Source organism: Callithrix jacchus, chromosome 7 (assembly GCF_049354715.1).
Source record: "Callithrix jacchus isolate 240 chromosome 7, calJac240_pri, whole genome shotgun sequence".
Taxonomy (NCBI): Eukaryota; Metazoa; Chordata; class Mammalia; order Primates; family Cebidae; genus Callithrix; species Callithrix jacchus.
In genome coordinates this window covers 132,411,667-132,426,916 of record NC_133508.1, presented here as the reverse complement: position 1 = coordinate 132,426,916, position 15,250 = coordinate 132,411,667, and the positions used below count along the sequence as shown (strand labels likewise).

Below are 15,250 nucleotides of genomic sequence, written 5' to 3'. Positions count from 1 at the left end.
TGAAGCACCAGAATAAATAATGCATCTGTACCAATGTAAGCCTCACTAGAATATCTTTGTAAATTATAGTTACTGACTCATGAATCCTACCTACTACAGTGCATTGATAAGCATAGCTGACATTATTCAATCTTCCTCCTTATAATCCTGACCTCTATTAAAAATGCCCCTAATTGTTTTTGCCATCTTATTCTTCTTAAGACTTTTTCTCCTCTGTTACTACTGGGTAAGAAAAAGTTTACTTCACCATATTTGTGATAAGACTATGCAAATTTTATTAAGTTACTATTAACAGACAACAGTCACTTTAAAAACTGGAGAAAAATTGTTATACTATTGTTTTCAAAACTGACCACTACAATATTTAAGAAAATCTTTTTTTTTATACAACCAGTTTTTCTCTTTAAGACATATGTTTAATGGAATATAAACCATAAAATCTAAAACCATATTCACCTGAACTCATATTTTAAAGAAAATAAAGTTTCACTGTACCATTCAATGAAAGAAATACAAACCTCATGATGTTTCCAAAGAGATTTCCTATGTGACACAGTGAAGAGAGTGATGCCGACCTAATACAAAGAAAATGATTTAGGTTTGTATGAATAACCAAGTCACAAATTAAACTAGTCCATGTACTTTAAGCTGTTAAGAGGACTGTCTTTGGTAACTAAAGTTAAAAAGCAAAGTCAATGAGAAAAAATTCACAACTGATGGCAAATGTTTACAGCAATGGAAAGTACTGGCCATCAACCACATAATAAAAACTACCAGGTACTGGCATTAAGTGTATTATTTCGTTTGGGGCAAAAAACATATCTCCTAGCATGTTTCCTATTTTTTGTGAAAAATATATGAGAGGAATATAAGAAGGATAAAAACAGCCAAGGTCAAAATCAGGAAAAATTAAATCAATATAGCATTGTTGACAGCCAACTTGCTTCCCAAATACAGGGTCATAATCGTCTACTGTAAACTATTGTTATGGAATGTATCTTGGAATTCCGCTTTTGAAAATGTAATACTTAACACCTCCAGAGGGTTCTGAGGCAGAATTTTGTAATTAAACACGTTTCTGTAGCAACACATATGGACACTGAAATCAAGTGAGACAAATAGAGTTTAAATATCTTTTGTTAGCTTAGACAAGGTTTTACCCAGTGAGCTTGCTACAAAATTATGAAAAATGTTTTGAATTTAAGTATTTTCTGGATTTCAGATTGTGAATATGTATTTATAAATCTGTACTTCAGACTTAAAAAAAAAACATTAATAGATACAGCTGTAGTTGCTCTGGATCAGTGGTTCTCAACCACGGTGGGGAGGACAGCAATGACTGGAGGCATTTTTATTGTCACAACTGAAAGCACCACTGGCATCTAACGTAGAGGTCAGGGATGCTGCTAAGCATTCTCCAGTGCACAGGAACCCCCAGCCCTGCCCAACTAGGAATTACCAGTCAAAAGATCAATAGTGCCAAGACCAAGAAACCCCACTTTGGTTCACTGTTCCTCCACGTTGATCACTCAAGGCTGACAAATGCAAGTCTAGGGCATCTGGGAAATTTCCGCCATGGTTTCTTAATTTTATTTTCATTTTGATAATTTTTAAAAGATCATTGTAAGTATGGTCTGGATCATGTTTACCAAGAGATTTAAATGCCTAAGTTTGTATTTTTACACCTCTGATTGCCAAGGTGATATAACATAAAACTTCTAATGTGTAATAAATTTGGCTGCACTGTGAAAAGGTTCTCAAATTGATTAGGAACTGCATAATAAAATAAGCATATTATCAGTATTAATAAAACATGTATTTCAAACATACCACACTTTTCTGATTTTTCAAAGCTGATTTCAGATATTATTTCTCTGGTCATGATTCTACAATAATTGGATCAGATATCTACTTAATGCACACAATTTTTTTATATGAGAATATAAAGAATATATAAATTATATAAATCAAAATACAAAAGCAAATGCAAAATAATAAAATTGAACCTCTGATTCTATTTTTCTATAATTAAATCCCAAACCACTGGTTTAGTTCCATCTAAACGGTATCATAGGTCTCTTTAATGTTGAAAATTTTCTCTGTACTTAATTTGTAAGTTTAAATTAGTTTTGTACTTGTAAAAGAGCTCTAGGCTTAAGCAGTTAACGCCTGATTTCATGTTTACACATGTTTAAGTGCTATTACAGTAATTTAAATTATCTATGAGGCCCCATATGAATTTTCTTCTTTTAAATGGAACTAATGTTTTATAGAGCTTATACACTCCTATGTCAGGACTTCAAGTCTATAGTAGAACATACGAGGAAATCACGGGGTCGAAATCATCAGTGAAGACCCGCTATATCATTCAATCAACGGCACACTACATGGTTTTAGGTATATGAGAATACCATAAACATCTCTAAAACCTATAAATTTGAAAACCAAAATGAACAAACATATAAATATTATATATTACCAAGACAAATTCAAGAATAGAAAATAAATCATTAACAAGATAAAATCAGTAGTTAAAATCTTTCTACAAAGAATAGCAAATTTATTCTTTTATCATCACACCAGTGCTTCTCAAACTTTAATGTGCATTTGAATCATCTCAGAATTTTGTTAAAATGCAGATTCTGGTTTAGCAGGGCTTGAAATTCTGCATTTCTAACAAACCCCCAGGTGATACTGCTACTGCTGAACATGATCACACTTTGAAGAGTAGGGATTCATACTATATATACTCAATATGACCTTTTTTATTTATTGAGAACCCCTAAAGAACACATACAAAATGTTAAAAATTGGCCAGTAACAGTGGCTCACACCTGTAATCCCAGCACTTTGGGAAGCTGAGGCAGGCGGATCATGAGGTCAGGAATTCGAGACCAGCCTGACCAGCATGGTGAAACCCCATCTCTACTAAAAATACAAAAATTAGCTGGGTGTGGTTGGCATGCACCTGTAATCCCAGCTACTCAGGAGACTGAGACAGGAGAATCACTTGAGCCCAGCAGGCGGAGGTTGCAGTGAGCAGAGATTGTGCCACTGCACTCTAGCCTGGGCGACAGAGCGAGACTTCGTCTCAAAAAAAAAAGTTAAAAAAATCTTCATCTACCTCATTTACTTATACAGAAACTATAAAACAGCTAGGATATACTACACTTGTTCCAAAATTTAACCATGGTATAGATGTTGGTAACAATTTCTCAAAGAAAGAAAACTGATACTATTGAATAATTAAAGAATGAAACCAATAAAGACAGCCTCAGACTTGGCTATTAAAAGCAGCTTTGGTAAAATATTGCTCAGGCTAGAAAATAAAACATTTAAATTAAAAATTGCCAAATAATTATTATTGAGTTTTACTCATTAAAAAACCTGATGATTAGGTAAAGTTAATGGAATAAATTAAGAAAAGATCAGTTTATTAACTCTAAGTAATGACGTAATGGGCCAGATGTGATGGATATTGTTTTATATCTCATTTATATAAAACAATATATTTAAATCTATTTCTATATATAAAGAGACTCATATACAAAATGTATTTATAATTCTTTTTATTTTACTCATATGTTTTAAATCTTTATTAAAACAAGAAATCCTGGTGTGGTGGCTCATGCCTGTAATCCTAGCACTTCGGGAGGCTGAGGCAGGCAGACTGCCTGAGGTCAGGAGTTCAAGACCAGTCTGGCCAACATGGTGAAAAGCTGTCTCTACTAAAAATACAAAAATTAGCTGGGCATGGTGGCAGGCACCTGTAATCCCAGCTACTAAGGAGGCTGAGGCAGAAGAATCACTTGAACCCAGGAGGCAGAGGTTGCAGTGAGCTGAGATTGTGCCATTGCACTCCAGGTTGGATGACAACAGCGAGACTTCAAAAAAAAAAAAAAAAAACAAGGAATCCTTTGGTAGAAATTTTGCTACTTAGTGACTTGGAATCTTCTCTTTGGAGAGATGTGGGCACACAATACACTAGGAAGGAAGCCAAGGCTCCTCAAACTGAGCACCTGCACACTTACCTTTCGACAATGACAGTAAATGTAGCCTTCCACGTCGACACTCACTGCACTTGTGCATTCATCCAAAATGGCAAACTGGGGTTTATGATAAAATAATCTTGCCATCTGAAGGATAAAAAAAATATGTTGTGTAAAACACAGGCAGAACTAAAATTAATAAGCCAAACAAATTTATGTTAAATATGCATTTGCAGTCTTGTAAAGCAAAAGTATAAAAATTATTCTAAACTCAAAAAATCTACTTCCCAGAAACAGAAACAATATAAACATAATTGTTTTCACTGTCATCCCAAACAAAGAGAAAAATGTACTTCATGGGAAATATTAATTGCTCAGAGTAAAACAAAAAGCTTAAGACTGATGAGAGAGGGAGTTTCAAACTAGTTTAAAGAAAGCTCACTAAACAAATAAGATTCGAGAGGACATATTTTAACCAAATCTCAGAATTGAGACTAGATGACTTCGATGCAAAAAGGTCTCTATTTTAAATATTTTGTTGCTTAAGTGTTGGTACCAATTAATATTCTCACCAATAATTTTTTATTGTACCTGTTTTATGTCCCCATTGTCAGTTCTGGGTATGTTCAGTTTTTTTTAGGCCGATGCTAATTTTATAAATAAAAATTAATACCAAAATTATACCTTATATTTCTTTACCTATCAGGAATGATGAACATTTTCCCATATTTATACTCCTGTGTATTTTATTTTCTGGGGATTGTTTATGCTGATCTTTTGTGTAACCAGTATTCCAGTTATTGGCATCTGCCCCTGATAAGATCTTCCTGTTTAAGACCAATGGACACTTTTCTATCCTTAATTTTTCTTCTCTGCAACGTTCTACTCAGAAGACCATCCCATCCTTTTGAGAAAGTGACGGTGAAACTGTGCACCTAAGTTTCCTCCCACTTCTGAGGATCCTTTCTCAGTTTCTAGCACTTTCTCTTCCACTTGACCATTAAATACAGGAGCTCCTCATGGTTAATTTCTAGGCCACCTTCTCTTTTTCCTGTATTCTATCTCTCAGTGATCTCATCCAATCTTAACTTCAAATACCATTTACATTCTATAAACTTGCAATATGCATCTCTCACTCATATTTTTCTAATTTCAAGATATATAAAAATTTTGTGCCAGGTTTGATTGATCATGCCTGTAATTCCAGCACTTTAGGAGGCCAAGGCCGGCAGAATGCCTGAGATCAGGAGTTCCAGACCAGTCTGACCAACAGGGAGAAACCCTGTCTCTACTAAAAATATGAATTAGCTGGGCGTGGTGGCGCATGCCTGTAATTCCAGCTACTGGGGAGGCTGAGGCATAAGAATGCCTTGAACCTGGGAGGCGGAGGTTGCGGTGAGCTGAGATTGCACCACTGCATGCCAGCCTGGGCAACAAGAGTGAAGTCTGTTTCAAAAAAAAAAAAAAAAAATTTGGCCAGGCACAGTGGCTCACATCTATAATCCCAGCACTTTGTGAGGCTGTGACGGGGCATTGCTAGAGGTCAGGAGTTTGAACCCAGCCCAGGCAACACAGGGAAACCTCATCTCTACTCAAAAAAAAAAAATTAGCCAGGCATATGGCGGTGTTCACCTGTGGTTCCAACTACTCAGGAGACTAAGACAGGAGGGTTTGAGCCCAGCAGGTCAAGACTCTAGTGAGCTATGATCAGGCCACTGTACTTGGCCTGGCTGAAATAGTAAGATGCTGTCTCAAAAAATAAAAGTTTAAACATATAAAAAATTAAAAATAAAAATTCCTATTTGACTTTCTACTTGGGTATCTCACAGGACTTTCAAACTTTAAAAGTCTAAAAGTCAAATGTAATTTCTAGATTTTCCCTCTAAAATCCATTCCCTTCCCTAATCTTGAACATTTCAGCAAATGAGACTATCAAACAGTTGTTCCAGCTAGAAAGCCAGGAGTCCTTCCTAGTCAGGTCCTTCCCCTCTCATCCTCCCTTTCACTCTCCCACTGCCATTTTTAGAATGAACTAAAAGGCTCATTCAAGTAAGAAATGTGAAGTTTCAAGTTCACTCATTTTTCCTCATATCCAGAAACGTGCCCTTAGTCCAGAGCACCCTCATCTCTTGTCTGGATGACTGTAAGTAACCTCCTACCACCTCTGCTGCTCCTCTCCAGTCCACTCTCCATGTAACCAGAGAGTATCTTACACACACGTCAATCAGAGAACTTCACTCTTTGGCTTAAAACACTTCAACAACTTCCCATTTCACTTAAAATAAAATCCAAACTCCTTGCTATGGTCTATGAGACCTGTACAATCTTATTTCTACTCACACTCTAACCTCAACATTCTAGCCAATACCGCCTCTTCTCAACTGCTTAGGAACAAGATGTCTTATGCCTTACAGGCTTAGCACATATCACTCTTTCCTTGGGTCTTAAATGCCTTTCTCTGCTCCTTAGAGCTTTCAAATTTCTGCTTATAATGTCATCTTCTCAGGCAAACCTACCCTCATCCCTAGCCACAATCCTAGTGGGTCCTTTCTGTAACACCTCTGAAGCACTTCATATATTGTGAATTGTATATTCGTTGTCTACCTGCCTAAGCTATAAGATTCACAAAGGGTGGAGTGCAGTGGCTCATGCCTATAATCCCAGCACTTTGGGAGGTTGAGGAAGACCGATCACTTGAAGCCAGGAGTTTGAGACTGGCCTGGCCAACATGGTGAAACCTTGTACCTACTACATATATAAAAATTAGCCAGCCATTGTGGTGCATGCCTGTAGTCCCAGCTACCTGGGAGGCTAAGGAATGAGAACCTCTTGTACCCAAGAGGAGGAGGTTGCAGTGAGCTAAGATTGTGCCACTGCACTCCAGCATAGGTAACACAGCGAGACAGTCTCAACAAAAAAAAAAAATCAGAAAAGCAGAGACTGATTTAATCCCTACTATGTACTCGATTCTTACATACGGGTAGCACTCAAATATCCAATAAATGAATGACTAAAACAGCTTTCTACCCATTTGTATGATGTAAGGAAGGGGAAGGAGAAGTTCCACTGTGCAGAAAATGAAAGGTACAGACCACAGAGAAGCTTTGACTATGAGTCAAAGCTTTGGCAGAGTTTGCTTTTTAGATGAAAAATGTCTTTCCTCAGAGAAGGACTAGAAGAGGTTAAATGTAGGTGAGGGCTGGGGGAGGGCATGTAACTGAAGGAAAAGGATGTGACAAAGTCAGAGGACAGAGGGTCCATAAACACAGATGGTGATATTAGCCTTTCTCAAGAAGGATGACATATCCTCCACAGACAGTGAAGTAGGGAGGTCAGGACAGAGTGGTGCGCAGTTAATTAAAAGGAATGGTTATCTGAGGGCATTCCACCAATGCCTCTCCTCTCTGCTCCCGAAAGACTCTCTGCATACCTTCATCACCACACTTATCATATGACATGGACTTTTATCATCTCCTCTCTCTCTCGCTCTCTGTCTCCCCCACTAGCTGCCAGCTACTTAATGCCACAATACAAGAAAGCTGTAAAGCAGGAGTGTCCAATCTTTTGGTTACCCTGGGCCACACTGGAAAAAGAATTGTCTTGGGCTACACACAAAATACACTAACACTAATGATATCTAAGTTTCAAAAAAACATCACACACACAAAAATCTTATGTTTTAAGAAGGTTTATGAATTTGTGTTGGGTTGCATGAGTCTGTGAGCTGCAGGTTGGACAAGCTTGTTGTAAAGTGAATAAGCATATGCACACTGCACCCATACTGCTTGCCTAAGCCTGACAAAGCCCCTCCCCCACCAGTTTTAACATTTACTAGCTGTCTTTCTTTGGCTAGCTACTGAACCGCACCAAAGTTCAATTTGCTCTATAAAATGGGGCATTCCGACCAGGCATGGTGACTCAGCCTGCAATCTCAGCACATTGGGAGGTCGAGGCAGGCAGCTCACTTTGAGGTCAGGAGCTCAAGACCAGCCTGGCTAACATGATAAAACCCTATCTCTACGAAAAAGAAAATACAAAAATTAGCCAGGCGTGGTGGTGGGTGCCTGTAATCCCAGTTACTTGGGAGGCTGAGGCAGGAGAATCTCTTAAACTTGGGAGGCAGAGGTTACAGTGAGCTGTGATCATGCCACTGCACTCTGTCTGCCACAGCTGACAGAATGAGATTCTGTCTAAAAAAAAAAGGTGGGGGAAGGGCATTCCCAGTTCTTACCTCACAGGACTGTTATGAGGATGAAATGAGATCACTGTGTAAGGTGCCCGGCATACTGTCTGCTATCTGCTAAGCACTCAGTAAAAATTAGCTGTCATTTAACTGAAATAATAGCCTATCGTTCTTTGAGAAGTAGAAGATGAATTATTCTGCCAAGTGTAGTGGAGTAAGTAATGGGGTAGAAACCCCAAGATCAGTAGTTTTAAAATGATTGTCAGAAAAATGAGAGAAGGATAAAAGTAAGTAAAATGATTGCTAACTCATGCTGTGAGCCCTTCTGATGTTTTTCAGCTGTGCTGAGAAGAGTAGTTAGAGAAGTGCCAAGGCAAACAGCTGGGTTGGGATTTAGGTAAAAAGTGGAAAAGGAAGTTAAGGGAAAAGGATAAACTGTTCATTCCTTAAAAATATATCTTGGCTGGGCATGGTGGCTCACGTCTGTAATCCCAGCACTTTGTGAGGCCGAGGCAGGTGGATCACCTGAGGTCAGGAGTTCAAAGATCAGCCTGACCAACATGGAGAAACCCCGAATCTACTAAAAATACAAACTACCGGTCATGGTGGTGAATGCCTGTAATCCCAGTTACTCGGGAGGCTGAGGCAGGGGAATCGCTTGAACTTGGGAGGGGGAGGTTGCAGTGAGCCGAGATTGCACCATTCACTGCACTCCAGCCTGGGCAAAAAGAGCAAAACTCCATCTCAAAAAAAGGAAAAAAAAAAAAAGAAAAAGAAAAATATATCTATGTCTCATCTCCTGTGTGCCAGATCATGAACTCTGTACTGGACAGGAAAGGAGACAGAGACAGAAAAGTACTGATCAATTGTAAGAAAAGGGATTCCAGAGATCTCAGGGAATTTGAGAAAGGAGCATAGTTGCCAATTTAAGGTAAAAAAGATTTACAAAAGTAGATTTTAAAAACACTAAAAATTGGCAGATTAGTGCCCTCAAATAGTTGAAAAAAAAAAAAACACTAAAAATTTTATAACAGTGGTATCTCTGGTAAAGGGGTTTGGCTCAATTTATACTTAAATAAATATTCCACTTTGCTATCATATACTTTTTCATAATTCAAAATAAAAAAACTCATTACTAAATAGGAAGAGCAAGAAACATGGAGTGAAAAAGATAACTTTTGGTCAGAAACACAAGATATCCCAACTTGGGACATTAGATGGCGCAACCCTGGCTGATTCACTGTTTTAAGTGGCTAGGCCTTTCAAGTCTGTTTCCGCCTCCAACTTTCTACTTTGGTAATTTTCACTCCTACCAAAAAACTGATAGGACAGTAGAATGAACCCCAATCTTTACCTAACTTCACCAATGTTAGTATTTGTGGCATTAGCCTTCTCCTTTCCCTGCTCTGAAACAAAACTAGTCTCTCTTTTACACATCACATTTAATTCTCCAGACGTTGGCTTAACATCTTAGACAGGGTCTTGCTCTATTGCCCACGCTGAAGTGCAGTGGCATGATCTTGGCTCACTGCCACCTCTGCCTCTCGGGTTGAAGCGATTCTTCTGCCTCAGTCTCCCGAGTAGCTGAGACTACAGGCACATACTACCAAACTCAGCTGATTATTTTTGTATTTTTAGTAGAGACAGGGTTTCATCATGTTGGCCAAGCTGGTCTTGAACTCCTGATCTCAGGTGATCCACCTGCCTTGGCCTCCCAAAGTGCTGGGATTACAGGTGTGAGCCACCAAGCCCAGCCTGGATCATCTGTTGTTTTGTTTTGTTTTTTTGGTTTTTTTTTTTGAGACAGAGTCTCACTCTGTCACCCAGGCTGGAGTACAGTGCTGTGATCGCAGCTCACTGCAACCTCCGCCTCCCGAGTTCAAATGATTCTCCTGCCTCAGCGTCCCAAGTAGCTGGGATTACAAGTGTGCACCACCACGCCCAGCTAATTTTTGTATTTTTAGTGGAGATGGGGTTTTACCATATTGGCCAGGCTAGTCTGGAACTCCTGACCTTAGATGATCTACCCACCTCAGCCTCCCAGAGTGCTGGGATTATAAGCGTGAGCCACAGTGCCCAGCCTATCATCTGGTTTTTGTAAGAGTCATCCTCTCAGCCCCACTTACTCTTCCAAGATAACCTCCCAATGCTCTAGGCACACCTTTGAATTCCTAATCTTCAAACAAAAATTATCCCTTCTGTACTTTTAGACCACACACACAGAGTTCCTTGGTTGAAGTACATTCATTATTCATTCTCTGAGTTTCTATCATGTCCACTTGTGAACCATATCCTTCCATTTTCTCTGAAGACATAGTACAGAAATTTAAAGTTTTTTTATAGTTCTTGATTTGCAGTTATTTCTATAGTCATCTTCTAAATTCACTCTAGAAATGCCTAATCATTTCAAATTTTCACTCCTTCAGTCTAATTTCCGTTTTGAATATAGCTAATATTTCTCTCATTTATGATTTATTCTTCACACTAGATTCATCTCATGTTACAGCACTAGCCAAGCAAGAACCCAATTAGGTTAATATTAACTTCATGTAGAGTGGATATGATTTTGGAAAAAAATAACCTGCAGAATCAGGGACTCAGAGGTAACAAAAAGGTGGAATATAACCTGAGGATAATGGGTCAGAAATTATGGCCTAAGCCATTTCTTTTGCTTTCTTTCTTTGGCTATAGTTTTCTCCAATCTCTGTAAGGCTAATAATCTGCAGGGGGGAGAGGAGAATCTCTTGCTTGGATCTATTCAAACTATGGAATACACAGTTTAAAAAATGACTCCTTATGAAGTTGCCCCTCTTGACAAGGTACTCAACTACCATTCTTTTTTATTTTTACTTATTTATTTATTTTTAGGATTTCACTCCATCACCTACCCTGGAATGCCATGGTGTGTGATCACCGCCCACTGCAGCCTCAAACTTCTGGGCTCAAGCAATCTTTCTGTCTCCCAGTATCTAGGACTACAGGCATGTGCCATCACGCCCAGATAATTTTTAAATTTTCTGTAGAGAAAGGGTCTTGCTATGCTGCCCAGGCTGATCTCATTCTCAATATGTAGTGTTTAGTGCATGTTTTTGGTTTGGAACCAGTTTAGTCATCATAAAAATTAAAGTAGTTTCTTCCAAATGCTTGTTTATATTAGGAAAACTTAAAAATTCGAAGTAACTTTCAGTAGTAGACACTGAATCTTCAAACAAAAACATACATATAATAATGAAGAAAAAGGGTAAGAACAGAATAAAGAATAAAATGACAGGCTAGGTGCAGTGACTCACGCCTGTAATCCCAGCACTTTGGGAGGCTGAGGCAGATGGATCACAAAGTCAGGAGTTCAAGACCAGCCTGATCAACATGGTGAAACCCCGTCTCTACTAAAAATACAAAAAATAGCTAGGCATGGTGGCACACGCCTGTAATCCCAGCTACTAAGGAGGCTGAGGCAGGAGAATAGCTTGAACCCAGGAGGTGGAGACTGCAGTGAGCCGAGATCACACCACTGCACTCCAACCTGGGCAATAGAGCAAGACTCCATCTCAAAAATAAAATAAAATAAATAAAAATAAAATGATAAAATTTGAATGGATCATTTCTAATACCTTCAGCTATTTCAGAAAGAAAAGCCTAAGTGAGACAAAAGAGATGTCTATAGGGAAGAGACACGAGAAGAACTTTCATAAGCCAGCCAGGATTACCTTATATCCCAGAACTAACAAGCTACAGTTTCTCTGAACTTTTAGAAAAATGTATTACTGGTGTATAGTTGGATCTGCAGCTTTTCCTTTCATAGGTACTGGCAGTATATTTATTAATTTTTCGGAATTCCAAATTTGCACACAAGTTAAAGATTTTCAAGCACTATGATCATTTAAACTAACCAATACTGAAACAACTGCTGAATAAAAAAAAATATAAGATGAAATTTTGTGTCTTGATCAATCAAAATGCTGGAACCAGTTACATTTTTTTTTTTTTTAAAAGATGGGGTTTCACCATGATGACCAGGCTGGTCTTGAACTCCTGACCTCAGGTGATCCACCCACCTCGGCCTCCCAAAGTGCTAGGATTACAGGCGTAAGCTACCGCACCCGGCATGGAACCAGTTACATTCTTGTGCAATTTCTTCAGAGTATACTCACTGCCATTCTTTGCTTTTCTCCACCACTGAGTACGTCCATCCAATCCTGAATACTGTCCCAGCCTCCTTCACGTTCAAGGATGTGACCCAACTGGACATTGTCTAAGTATTCCTTCAGTACCTTTCAGCAAAATGATTCAAGGTGAAATCAAACTTGATGTAAACCAACATTTTTAATTTTGCTTTGTTTTTTAAACTGGAATCACTACACTTCTACTGTCTGTACCACTTAAAAGATACGTTTCAAAAAAGAATGTGGCCCAAGGTAGCCCTGAACCTTTCAGCTCCTATCTACACTAAACTTGACAAAATATATCTAGTAGCTTAAAGAGAATAACACTATTGTACATAATAATAGAATGATGGCAATGAGAAAACAAACAATAGTGTAAAAAAAAGATTAAACCCTCCATATTTAAGCCAAGACATTATCATCTTACCTCAACTTAGAAAATCAAAACTGATGGCTTTGGAAGGCTTTACAGATTAAGATAAACTACCTGGCATTTAAAATACTTAACTGATTAAAGAATCTGAAATGGAGTATTTTCAGTGGATCTAGGATATAAACGTTCTCTTACTAAGTCAGATATTCCCTTCCTTTTCTGATCTTCTCGTCCATCTGGGTATATCACTTGGTCTCGAAGTGTTCCAAGGGTCATGTAAGGTCTCTGACAGTAGTAGAGCAAAAGTCATTAGAAGCAACATTTAAAAAATAAATAAATGAAAAGATCTTTAAATCAAAGATAATTCAAGCTAGGTCTTACCTGAGGAACATAAAATAACTTTCCTCTCTCAGGTTTAGTTAGACGTCCTCCAAAAAGAGGCCATAACTATTAAAAAAAAAATAAAAAACGAGAGAGAGAGAAGGGAGAAGAACAACTGTAAAATTTACAAAGTGGTACATAGTATGGCAAAATAAGACCATAAAATTTTGAAACCAACTTGACTTACTTCACCAAGAACACGGAAAAGTGAACTCTTTCCACAGCCATTTGGACCACAGATTAGAACATTAGCCCCAGATCGAACCTTAAAAAAAAAAAAAAAAATCAGTCAAATTAACATATACTCAATGAACATTTCCTTAGACTCAAATACTAACAGCTCTTGGCTAATTATAAGCCTTCTACTTTTCTGTAAATGTAGCATTAGGTGGAACAGGGAAGAGATATTATGAAGGGACCTTTTACTTTGTTTACTTCCAATTTTTACCGTTACTTTTTTTTCACTTAAAAATTTATTGCTGGGTGTGGTGTCTCTCACCTATAATTTCAGCATTTTGGGAGGCTAAGGCAGGAGGATCACTTGAAGCCAGGAGTTTGACTATTCTGGGAAATAAAGCAAGACCTTTGTCTCTACAAAAAATAAAAATAAAAAATTAGGTGCTGCACACCTATAGTCCCAGCTACTTGGGAGGTTCAGTCGGGAGGATCCAGCAGTTCAAGGGTGCAGTGAGCTATGATGTCACCCAGGCTGACAGAAGACCCCATCTATATACATGTATGTATAAATACTTAAATAAATTTATTGACTGATTGATATCATCAACTTAAGATAAGAGCTAAAGTTTAAAAAATTGGAAATTCTTGAAAACAATAAATACATGTGTATACACAGTCACTTTTAAAAACATGAAAACGTACTGTTCTACAACTTGCTTTTATTATTTAACAATATGTCACAGATATTCTTCCAGGTCAGTATATTTTCCTTTCCTTTAATGCCTCAAGCATCTTCCATAGTAAGGATATACTATAACTGATTTAAACACTCCCCTTTGGTTAAATATTTAGGTTGCTGGCATTTTGTTTTGCTCCTTTAGATGATACTGCAGTGAGTGTACATGTCAGCAAGTAACCTTATACAACAGTAAGCACTGTTTCTATAGATTCAATTCTTAGAAATTACAAGTGTTTTGTCAAAGTATATGTGCATTATAAATATTGACAAGTGCCACTAAATTATTCTGAAACAATATAAAGATAGATGAGAAAATGTAAAGCATGGTTAAGTTCTAAGCTTAAGATTTTATAAGTATCTAATTAACTCTGTAAAGAATCAGAAAATCTTAGTTATAATTCTAGCTTACAACATTAAACACCAATGTAACATGATAGGAAAGAAAATATCAGAGAGATATGAGTTACCCTAGCTGGTAACCTGTCTTTGATAAATTTGTTAAACTGGTGAACCTTCTGTTCCTATTTAATTCAATGAATATTTACTGAATGCTCTCTGTCAGGCTCTGTACTAGGCAAGTAGGCCACACTAGTGAATAAAAGAGACAAAAACCAAGAAACCAAAAACCCCTATATCCTTACTGGTTTACATTCTAGTGACAAGAGACATACAATGAAGAATATATATAATATATAAGTAAGTTAAATAGTGTAACAGAAAATAAGCACTTTAGAGGAAAAAACAGATAAAAGGAACTTCAGAGTAGGTGAGGGAAGTTACATTTTTAAGGTGGTCAGAGTAGACTATTGAAAACGACAACTGGGTAAAACTTAGAGAAGAAGGAGTGAATTAGGATTTTAACTATAAGAAGATTGTTCTAGCCCCCACCTTTACCCATAAAAAGCTGGTACAAAAGCACTGAAGCAGGAATGTAGCTGTCCTATTCAAAAAACAGAAACAAGGCTGATTTTACTGGAAAAGAATGAACAGGAAGGAAGAATAGTAGGTAATAAGATCAGAGAGGTATCAAGTAGGGTAGTGACAGGCATTGAAAGAACTTTTGCTTTTACTGTGACAAAATGGAGAGCCATCAGCATTATTCACAATAGCCAAAAGGTGGAAGCAACGAAGCAATCCAAAACGATGAAAGGATAAACAAAATGTGGCATGCATACACACACACACACACACACACACACACACACACACACACAGAGAGAGAAATGGCATTCAACCTTTAAAATG

At 37.7% G+C, this 15,250-nt stretch overlaps 1 protein-coding gene across 19 annotated transcripts in view; it reads right to left on the bottom strand.

The window, feature by feature from the left end:
- ABCD3 (ATP binding cassette subfamily D member 3) overlaps positions 1 to 15,250 on the bottom strand; it is an 89,323-nt gene that overhangs the window by 2,903 nt on the left and 71,170 nt on the right. For all 19 annotated transcript variants that reach the window (XM_078333060.1, XM_009001745.5, XM_078333066.1 and 16 more), the window contains 6 exons: positions 13,277 to 13,354; positions 13,090 to 13,155; positions 12,904 to 12,993; positions 12,324 to 12,443; positions 4,032 to 4,136; positions 519 to 575 (listed from right to left, as the gene is read on the bottom strand). In XM_078333060.1, coding sequence (XP_078189186.1) covers positions 519 to 575; positions 4,032 to 4,136; positions 12,324 to 12,443; positions 12,904 to 12,993; positions 13,090 to 13,155; positions 13,277 to 13,354 — 516 coding nt within the window. The remainder of the gene's footprint in view (positions 1 to 518; positions 576 to 4,031; positions 4,137 to 12,323; positions 12,444 to 12,903; positions 12,994 to 13,089; positions 13,156 to 13,276; positions 13,355 to 15,250) is intronic.